Consider the following 11,339-nt stretch of genomic DNA (forward strand, 5'->3'; position numbering starts at 1 on the left):
GTTGGGGACTTTTCCCTTCTCCATGCCCTGGTTTGCATGCGGGCAGCCAAACTAGTTTTAACACTGTTATAAGAGTTTCTAAGTTAGATTTTTATGCAGTTGAAGAGTTTCCAAAATTAGCTTTTACTTAGTTAGGGTTTCCTAACTTTATTGACTGTGAAGTCTGCTCATTCACCTCCAGCAAAGTCTTTCAAGGGAGGATTTACAGTCACAGACCTCATCTGGCTTGGAGAGCTGCCAGGCCGAGATCTGAAAAACTTGGCAAGGAGTCTCGGAGAGTCACGAACCAATTAAGCGAACTAATTGTCTCCTGCAAACTCCACTCCACTTTCGCTCCTCTTTTATTTCCTCTGGGAGGGGCCATTCACCGTCCACCTCTGGCCTTCCTCTCAAGTCGACCCTTGTTCTTTAGCCGTTCCCTTCGTCTGGTAACTCTGTGCATTCGCACACTGGGAACAGGCTCCAGCTGCTCTTCTGCCTCACTGATGTCTGACTCCGAAGGCAGCTGATAAATGTCAGACGGCTCTGGTCCCCTCTCTGCCTCCGACACAGCCCTCATCCGAGCCTTCCCCAGACTCCAGGACTGGCCCATGTTCCTCCCCAACCTCCTCACTCTCTGAATCGGCTGCCAGCTCCACTGGCGGGCTACAACAGCTAGTTTTTACATAGACAACAAGGAGAAAACCCCTCATTGGGACGACCCAATCATAACACAAAAGAGATTTCCAGAGACTTTCTGTCTCTTCCGCACCTCCAATCTGGAGATTCTTTCTTTGTCATTCCACACTTCCTGCTCTGAACCTGCAGCTTCCTCCCCAAGCCGAGGTGGCGCAGTGGTTAGGGTGCAGTACTGCAGGCCAGTTCAGCTGACTGTTATCTGCAGTTCAGCAGTTCTAATCTCACCGGCTCAAGGTTGACTCAGCCTTCCATCCTTCCGAGGTGGGTGAAATGAGGACCCGGATTGTGGGGGCGATATGCTGACTCTGTAAACCGCTTAGAGAGGGCTGAAAGCCCTATGAAGCGGTAGATAAGTCTAACTGCTATTGCTATTGCTAAGCCATCCTTTTCGTCTGACTTTTCGCTCGCAGGAGATTTTGGAAGAATACAATGAAGTGAACACGAAGATGAACCTCGTGCTGTTCGACGACGCTCTGGAACACTTGACCCGCGTTCATCGTATCATCCGGATGGACCGGGGCCACGCCCTGCTGGTAGGCGTCGGTGGCTCCGGAAAGCAGTCCTTGGCGAGATTAGCAGCCTACACCGCCGGATGTGAGGTGAGCCATACAGCTCTATCCGAAAAGCCTTTGTTGAAATTTTTCAACCTTGGCAACTGTTTTAACACCACCTTTGGAATCCCATTCGATCTTATTCATCAGACATGGGGATGCGGTGGCTCAGGGGCTAAAATGCTGAGCTTGTCGATCAGAAAGGTTGGCAGTTCGGCGGTTCGAATCCCCAGCGCTGCATAATGGAGTGAGCTCCCGTGACTTGTTTCAGCTTTTGCCAACCTAGCAGTTCGAAAGCACGTAAAAAATGCAAGTAGACAAATAGGAACCACCTTTGTTGGGAAGGGAACAGTGTTCCGTGCGCCTTCAGCGTTGAGTCATGCCGGCCACATGACCACGGAGACGTCCTCGGACAGCGCTGGCTCTTCGGCTTTGAAATGGAGATGAGCACCGCCCTCTAGAGTCAGGAACGACTAGCAGATATGTGTGAGGGGAACCATCAGACAGTTCAAATCTTGGAGACTTGGGACGCCTCCTTTAATCTGCTTTCAGGGATCCTGTCAATCCTGAAGCTGACCTGATCGTAGCCATTTTGTCACTTCAGTATTGCCACACTGGAGCTGAGGGAGAGGGAAGGGTGGAATAGAGATAGCTGTTATAGCCAAAACAAAATACTTTCTCTTGGGAACCAAGGACATTCTCACATCTGGTCAGAAAGAGAGGAGGAATGACATCACCAGGCAACTGGGGGACACCTTGATTGGATCATGTGACTGTTTGGGGAAAGGACAAAACTCCTCTACTTTTAATTAGGTGAAAACCGTGGGAGTTGGTTTCCACCAGATCTGTGCCCAATATGATATATCCAATAAAACTATTCCTTGAGGAACCTACCTGCCTCGGAGTTTTCTTTGCTGTGGGTGCATCAATTGGAACCCTGACAGATGCACCGAAAACTCAAAATGATAAGCATGAGCCAATTAAAAAAAAAATGGTGGGATTTTGCTAGTAGAGTGGACTTTTGTGTATAAATGTGTTTTTATTTTTCCATTTTCATTTTCGTACAGTCACATATATACTGTGCATAACCGGGGCCATATAACATTAAACAATAAACACAGCAATTCCTCTTGTCAACAATACCCCCCAAAATAGAAACCCAATGTACCTCTTCGACCCTCCATACACCCTTTCTTTCGCCCCCCTCCAACTTTCCATCTTCCCTCCATCATTCCCCTCTACCCTACTTCCCCTCCCCCTCTACCACTCCTCTCTCCCGGTACACTCCCTCCCTTTCTTCTCACCCTCCCTCCAGTCCTCACTCCCACCCTCTCTACCCCTCTTTCTTCTATCCCTCTACTCCTCCCTTCGGTGCATTTCTACTATCTATTAATATATCCAGCTTGTCCTCTTTTTACAGTGGAATTAAAGAGCAACAGTATACAAGTGCAGTCATGGTACTTTAAAATCTAACACATACTATATATCCCCCCCTCCCCCCCTTTTGACTCTCCTCCCCAGTTCACGTTGACACCTTCCCCTACTTCGGTGAAGGCGTAGCAGGCTTGAAAATTGCCAATCCTCCTTAGCTGGCTTGAAGCGAGTTGCAGAGACATAAATTCAATAACCAAATACATAAATCGAAAGACGTAATCAACCTTACGTCCCACTGAGAGAGCTTAGTAAAACCTAACCCCAAGTGTGAAAATAAAAAAAAAAGGCCGATGGATGCATCCTTCGCTTTTTTTTTATTTTTTAGGTCTTTGAAATAGTTCTCAGCCGAGGATACAGCGAGAACAATTTACGGGAAGACCTCAAGATTCTCTACACGAGGCTCGGGATCGAGAATAAAGTCATCGTCTTCCTCTTTACGGATGCCCACGTGGCAGAAGAAGGATTCCTGGAGCTCATCAACAACATGTTAACCTCAGGTATTTCGAAAGCGCGCTGGGCTTTCATTTACCCGCCCTGAGAGACGCTTTGCGCTTCCGCTGGTCTCCTAAGGCGTTGGTAGAGGAGGTGACCAGAGCTGTTCTTTTGTAGAAAACTAGTATGATTAATTCAATTAATTCCGTTTCAGTCAATCAACAAGGCTGCAAGATGAATGTAAACAGTTATGAGCTGTGTTTTGTGTGTTTTGAGATATTAAACTGGTATTAATTGTGACTTTATTAAAAAAAAGCACCCTGAGCTCAAACAATCAGGCAAATTCATACGGCTGGAGCTGCAACGTTGTTATTTGTAAACTAGCTGATAATCCGATGTTGCCTGGGTATTTATTTATAGGGGGAAAATGTCTGGACCAAATGTCATTTCTAATGTTGGATTCCCCCACCACCACCACCATAGGGAGCCCCCTTGTGGAGTACTGTGAAGCCACTACCATGACAATGCCACTGCGCTGTACAGTAGAAGCCATTTTACGGCAGTACAGTAGAATTCATTTTAAGGCACAACAGGCTGCATCTTTATAGAACACACACCCCGAAGGGCATTAGGGGTTTCGTTCCCCACAGTATTTGTCTCCAGAGAGTAAGTCATCTGTGTACCAAGTTTGGTTGAAATTGCTCCAGGTGCTCCAAAGTTATGCAGGAATGTAAACATACACAGCCATTTAGATAGATAGATAGATAGATAGATAGATAGATAGATAGATAGATAGATAGATAGATAGATAGATAGATAGATAGATATGGCAGATAGTTATGGTAGATAGATACGGTAGATAGATAGATGATAGATGATAGATAGATAGATAGATAGATAGATAGATAGATAGATAGATAGATAGATAGATAGATAGAGACATAGAGACATAGAGACATAGACATAGATGATAGATGACAGATAGAGATAGATAGATGATAGATAGATGATAGATAGATAGATAGATAGATAGATAGATAGATAGATAGATGATAGATAGATAGATAGATAGATAGATAGATAGATAGATAGATACATACATACATACATACATACATAGATACATACATAGATACATACATACATACATACATAGATATGGTAGATAGTTATGGTAGATAGATACAGTAGGTTGGTAGGTAGGTAGGTAGGTAGGTAGGTAGGTAGGTAGGTAGGTAGGTAGATAGATAGATAGATAGACAGACAGACAGACAGACAGACAGACAGACAGACAGACAGATAGATAGATAGATAGATAGATATGGCAGATAGTTATGGTAGATAGATACGGTAGATAGATAGATAGATAGATAGATAGATAGATAGATAGATAGATAGATAGATAGATAGATGATAGATAGATAGATAGATAGATCCATAGATAGATAGATAGATAGATAGATAGATAGATAGATAGATAGATAGATAGATAGATACATAGATACATAGGTACATAGATATATACATAGATATGGTAGATAGATACGGTAGGTTAGGTAGGTAGGTAGGTAGGTAGGTAGGTAGGTAGGTAGGTAGGTAGGTAGGTAGATAGATAGATAGACAGACAGACAGACAGACAGACAGACAGATGATAGATAGAGACATAGACATAGAGGATAGAGAGAGAGACAGAGAGAGAGAGACAGAGAGAGAAACAGATAGAGAGAAACAGAGAGAGAGAGAGAAACACAGAGAGAGAAACAGAGAGAGAGAGAGAGAGACAGAGACAGAGAGAAACAGAGAGAGAGAGAGAAAAACAGAGAGAGAGAAAAAAACAGAGAAACAGAGAGAGACAGAGAGAGAGAGAAACAGAGAGAGAAACAGAGAGAAAGAGAGAGAGAGAGAGATAGAGAGATAGAGATAGAGATAGTAATTTCTCCCTGTAAATGTTCCTTGAGTGAAATGTTTACTTTTTTGTCCTGTCTTCTGTTCTCAATCTCTGGCTGGAGAGAAAGTTGTAAAAAAAAAAAAAAAAAAGAGGGAAGACATTTGACAATCAATAGGGCCAGTTCCTCACCCACTCAAACCTCCAGAAAATCCATTTTTTCCTGTGGAAATTCTCCATCATCCAGGACATGGTTGTCCCAAAGGAGCTTTTCCAAAGGCAGCTGTACTTTCTTGTTTTCTTTTTTTTTTCTTTGCAAGTATTTCGCTTCTCATCCCGGGAGCTTCTGGGACCTCCAGAAAACAGTAACTTACTCCCTTGAACTAGCTGTAGGAGACCGTGCAACTGCCATGCTTCCTCTTCTTCAAGGCCCACCTCGGCTCCGGCTGTGGCGACGTCCCCACTTCCAGTCTCTCACCTTCCCTTCTTGTTCCCCCTGGTGCTCCACAGGCATCGTCCCAGCCTTGTACGCGGATGACGAGCGGGACAACATCCTCAGTCAAATCACCCAGGAAGCCATGAAAACGGGCATCGCGCCAGCCAAAGAGAGCGTCTGGCAGTACTTTGTCAACAAGAGCGCCAACAACCTCCACATTGTCCTCGGGATGTCCCCTGTGGGGGAGACCTTGAGAACTCGCTGCCGAAATTTTCCAGGTAACCCTCAGATGGGCAGTCCTTCCCAATAGCAGTAGCACTTAGACGTATATACTGTTTCATATTGCTTTTACAGCCCTCCCTAAGCGGTTTTACAGAGTCAGCCTCTTGCCCCCAACAATCTGGGTCTCCTCATTTTACCCACCTTGGAAGGATGGAAGGGCTGAGTCAAACCTTGAGCTTGTCAGGATCGAACTGCCAGCAGTTGGCAGAGTTAGCCTGCAGTGCTGCATTCTAACCATTCGCAAGAAGGAAGGAAGGAAGGAAGGAAGGAAGGAAGGAAGGAAGGAAGGAAGGAAGGAAGGAAGGAAGGAAGGAAGGAAAGGAAGAGCAAAGCAATAGCAATAGATTTATATGCTGCTTTACAGTGCTTTACAGCCCTCTCTAAGTGGTTTACAGAGACAGCCTCTTGCCCCCCAACAATCTGGGTCTCCTCATTTTACCCACCTTGGAAGGATGGAAGGGCTGAGTCAACCTTGAGCTTGTCAGGATCGAACTGCCAGCAGTTGGCAGAGGTAGCCTGCAGTGCTGCATTCTAACCATTCGCAGGAAGGAAGGAAGGAAGGAAGGAAGGAAGGAAGGAAGGAAGGAAGGAAGGAAGGAAGAGCAAAACAATAGCAATAGACTTATATGCTGCTTTACAGTGCTTTACAGCCCTCCCTAAGCGGTTTACAGAGTCAGCCTCTTGCCCCCCAACAATCTGGGTCCTCATTTTACTGACCTCAGAAGGATGGAAGGCTGAGTCAACCTTGAGCTGGTAAAGATTTGAGCTGCTGAACTGCAGCTAGCAGTGAGCTGAAGTAGCCTGTAGTACTGCACTCTAACCACTGTGCCACCGCAGAATAATAATAATAATAATAATAATAATAATAATAATAATAATAATAATAATAATGCCAAAATCGAAAAATCCTCTGATGATACCAAATGCAGACTTTGCAAAGAAGCTGATGAAACTGTTGATCACATACTCAGCTGCTGTAAAAAAATCGCGCAGACTGATTATAAATTGCGGCACAATTCAGTAGCACAAATGATCCATTGGAATTTGTGCAAAAATTATAATATTAAAACAGCAACAAACTGGTGGGAACATCAGCCTGAAAAAGTCACAGAAAATCAGATGGTCAAGATCTTGTGGGATTTCCGTATACAAACCGACAAAATACTGGCGCATAATACACCAGACATCACACTGGTTGAGAAAAATAAGGTCACAATCATAGACATTGCAATACCAGGTGATAGCAGGGTCGCCGAGAAGGAACATGAAAAAATCGCAAGATACCAGGACTTAAAAATCGAAATTCAACGACTATGGCACAAACCAGCAGTGGTAATTCCAGTGGTAATTGGCACACTGGGTGCTATTCCAAAAGCACTGGAATTACATTTAAAACAGTTAAAAATTGACAAAATCACCATCAGTCAAATGCAAAAAGCCGCACTGCTTGGATCCGCACGCATATTACGAAAATACGTTACGACGTCCTAGGCCCCTGGGTGGGGCCCGACTAGTAACCAATGCCAAATCCGGCGAAACAACTGGCCGCTGTGATACAATTGTATAATAATAATAATAATCACTGAAAAAAGAAACAGAAGGCTTTATTTTGGCAGCTCAAGAACAGCCACAAACTACATGAAGGCAAAAATTCAGCATGTTACCACCAACAGCAAATGTCCCCTCTGTAATGAGAAAGACGAGACAGTCGACCACTTGATCATTGGGTGCAGCAAAATTTCACAAACTGACTACCTACAACACCATGACCACGTTGCTAAGATCATTCACTGGAAATTGTGCCAAAAGTTTGGATTTGAGTACAGCAAAAACCACTGGGACCATCAGGTTGAGAAGGTTTTAGAGAATGAGAAAGTCAAGATCTTGTGGGACTTCAGAATCCAGACTGACAGGCACTTGGCCCACAACACAGCTGACATAACAACAGTTGAAAAGAAAGAAGTTTGGTTCATTGACATTGCAATACCTGGAGATGCACAGATTGAAGATAAACAGCAAGAAAAAATCACAAAGTACCAGGACTTGCAAATTGAAGTTGAGCGACTGTGGAAAAAGAAATCGTGTGTTGTCCCGATTGTAATTGGAGCCCTTGGAGCAAAAAGGGTTACCTCGCTATTTGGAAATTCTAAATTTATCAGACTTGAACATTCTGATTCTACAAAAAAACCCACCCTACTTGGAACAGCTTATATCCTCCGACGTTACCTTAACAGTTCCTAGGTCCTTGGTTAGGACTCGAGGTGTTGAGCTACCAACCAGCCCCAAAGGCTGTGAATCTCACCAAAGATTAACGTAATAATAATTATTATTCTATAATTATTAATTCTGATAATATTAATTCCAATAATATTGAAATGACCCAGCAGGCTATTGAGGGGCAAAAGAGCAGATGGCCTGTAAGCGCGGAAGGGAGCAGGGAGAGAAGATTAGCAATAAAGGAGAAGATTTGCAGCTCACGGTCGATATGAGGGGGTCCAGGGTTCTCTCTGAGCTTGTTTTCTTTCAGACATTTCATGACCCAGTTAGATAACATCATCAGTGCTAGAAGGGAGTAAAGCTTTTGGAGAGGAGGAAAAAAGAGGGGGGACAACTAAGTTTCTTAGAGCTTGGTGGTTTTTCCTTGCAAGCGTTTCATGACCCAACTAGGGAACATCATCCGTGCTAGAAGGGAGTGAAAGTTTATGGAGAGGGGAGGAGGAGGAGGACAATGACTCTGAGCTTGGTTATTTCATGACCCAACTAGATAACATCATCAGGGTTGGTAAGGAAACAACCAAGCTCAGAGAGCACCAAGGACCCCCTCAGAGAAGATTCCGTTTTTTGGTTTCTTGATTTGACTTATCATCCTTTCCTTTAAAAAAACAAACATTTTTTTTATAATTTTTACTAAACAAACAACACACACAAAAACAATCATCTTACATTACATCTTGTAGAAAGTGTGTCAATTGGTTACAATTAGCTTTCGTGCATCTCTTCCAGAGTCGTTACTTACACTCATATCAAATATCAAAGTTCTTGTCATAAAGTTTTTAAGGCTGTTGGATGACTCTGTAATAATTAATGAAATGCCATTAGGTGGTTGTGTTTTTTTAACCATGGATTATTCTAGGCAAAAGGGACATTAAAACACTTTCAGTTAAATGAGAACTAGGATATGTTGAAAGTAAGACTCATCCTTTCCTTTAAAGGCCTCGTCAACAACACCGGCATCGATTGGTTCCTTCCCTGGCCTCCTCAAGCTCTGTATGCCGTTGCAAAGTTCTTTTTGGGTAAGAAAGAGCTTTGAACTGTCTGTCTGTCTGCCTGCCTGCCTGCCCCCCCCCTCTCTCTCTCTCTCTCTCTCTCACACACACACACACACACACACACGAGGTGCTTTAAGGCAGAGACAAATGCCCTGCCCTGCAAGATTTCTTCTCACGCATCTCCTTACTGGCTCTTGTCCCCCCTTCTTACAACAAGTATTTCTCAACCATGGCTAGACTTCAACTCCCAGAATTCCCCAGCTAGCATAGGGGGGGTTTGATTCCTCCCCATTTCTTCGCCCAGGGAACAACCCGCTCATCCCCTCGGAGCACACCGAGGAGCTGATCGCCCACATCGTCATGGTCCACGGTTCGGTCGGCGTCTACAGCAAGAAATTCCTGCAGAAGCTCAGGAGGAGCAATTACGTCACGCCCAAGAATTACCTGGATTTCATCAACACGTACACCAAGCTGCTGGAGGACAAGAATCATTTCATTTTGGGTAAGGAGAGTTGCTTTCGAAGGGCCCACTTTGTGAATACCCGTATCGGTTAATCGAGTGAAGGTGGGAAAAGGGTTGGGCAGTGTTTGTGTAGTGTATTAGCAGCAGAGCCAGCCGCTCACCAGATGGAACACTTTCACTTCTTTCCTTCCGGAGTCGTCTCCGACTTTGTCAGCCTGGGGGCTGCCTGTTTGCCGCCGGTTGGAAGCGACCCCCTTGGGTCGATCAGGGACTTTGCGGTATCCCTGCGACCAGTAAGGTTTTGTCTTCCTAGTCACCGTCTCTTCGGGACAGTTTAGGTCCTGCCGGACCGTACAGGGGCAAAAGTATCATCGGTGGACTTGGACTGTCGAGTCCGCACGATGTATCGTCACGACGTTGGTTGTTCTCAGGTCCATCTTTGTTGTGGCCCTCCAGCAGCCAGCAGATTCGGACAGTGAGGAGGTTGGGGAGGAACTTGGGCCAGTCCTGGAGTCTGGGGAAGGCTCTGATGAGGACTCTTTGTTGGAGGCAGAGAGGGGTCCAGAGCCATAAGCTAGTTATCAGCTGCCTTCAGAGTCAGACATCAGTGAGGCAGAAGAACAGTTGGAGCCTGTTCCCAATGTGTGCATGCGCAGAGTTGCCAGACGAAAGGAACAGCTAAAGAACAAGGGTTGACTTGGGAGTAAGGCCACAGGTGAATGGTGAATGGCCCCTCCCAGAGAAAATAAAAAAGGAGTGAAAGGGGAGTGGGGTTTTGCAGGAAACAATTGGTTTGTTCGGTCGTTAGATTCATTTCAGGAGTGTGAAGATCTGTCCGTGAATCTCAGAGACTCTGTGCCCAGCCTTTCCTTGCACAGCACCTCATTGGGAAAATATGGACATGGCAGCTTTCCAAGCTAGATAAGGTCATAAATACTCCTTTGAAAGACTGTTTGCCAGGCCTTGGCTGGATGTGAATGAGAGGAATTCACATTCCTTTAACAAAAGGGGTTTTGTCGGGACCAGGAATCTGCCTCCTGCTTTTTGTGGAGGTCACAACAGTCTTAACTGCATTATGGGCCTTGGGCAAAGCAGTGTACTGGGGCCCCTACAACTACTCACAGGAATAAAAATGCAAAAATTATATACAAATTATAAACCTATTTATTTTATTGGCACTCGGTGTTTAAACATTAAAAACCTGCTGTGCAGCAATAACTGATCAACACAATAAACATTTGAGTAATACACGAGGCTGGAAAAACACACTAATACTCAGTAAGCCACGCAGTTGCTGTATTTATACGATACAAGGTGCCTTGAAGAGTTCACACACACAGATTAGTACGGGGCCCCTATGCTTGTGGGGCCCATCAGGTCCCTGCGTTAAGACAGCCCTGATTCTGACTTCTCCGTCCTTCCCAGCTCAATGCAAGCGCCTGGAAGGCGGCTTGGATAAACTGAAAGAAGCCACAATTCAGCTGGACGAGCTCAACCTGAAGCTGGCCGAGCAGAAGATTGTGTTGGCGGAGAAATCGGCCGCCTGCGAAGCTCTCCTTCAAGAGATCGCCACCAATACGGCCATCGGCAAGTTTACCACCCCTGCCTTGCCCGAAATGTGGATTTTACTAAATTGTTGTTTTCTTTGAGAGTCTGTGAAATGAGTGCACTCAAAAGTAGGTTGGGGGGGGAAGCAAGGAGGGAAGGAAGGAGGGAAGGAAGGAGAGAAGGAGAGAAGAAAGGAGGGAAGGAAGGAGAGAAGAAAGGAGGGAAGGAAGGAGGGAATGCAGGAGAGAAGGAAGGAGGGAAGGAAGGAGGAAAGGAAGGAGAGAAGGAGAGAAGGAAGGAGGGAAGGAAGGAGAGAAGGAGGGGGGAAGGGGGAAGGAGGGAGGGAAGGAAGGAGGGAAGG

The 11,339-nt window shown here is 45.1% G+C and overlaps 1 protein-coding gene across 1 annotated transcript in view; it reads left to right on the forward strand.

Moving 5' to 3' along the window:
- Positions 1-11,339, forward strand: part of DNAH10 (dynein axonemal heavy chain 10) — a 117,180-nt gene that overhangs the window by 66,601 nt on the left and 39,240 nt on the right. Inside the window, 6 exon segments of the mRNA XM_087703474.1 lie at positions 1,089-1,277; positions 2,989-3,160; positions 5,491-5,694; positions 8,911-8,991; positions 9,272-9,469; positions 10,856-11,017. Coding sequence (XP_087559600.1) covers positions 1,089-1,277; positions 2,989-3,160; positions 5,491-5,694; positions 8,911-8,991; positions 9,272-9,469; positions 10,856-11,017 — 1,006 coding nt within the window.

The sequence above is a fragment of the Thamnophis sirtalis genome, unplaced genomic scaffold (genome assembly GCF_051295495.1).
Source record: "Thamnophis sirtalis isolate CommonGarterSnake01/CBP01778 unplaced genomic scaffold, rThaSir2_p1.2 scaffold_2, whole genome shotgun sequence".
Classification (NCBI taxonomy): Eukaryota; Metazoa; Chordata; class Lepidosauria; order Squamata; family Natricidae; genus Thamnophis; species Thamnophis sirtalis.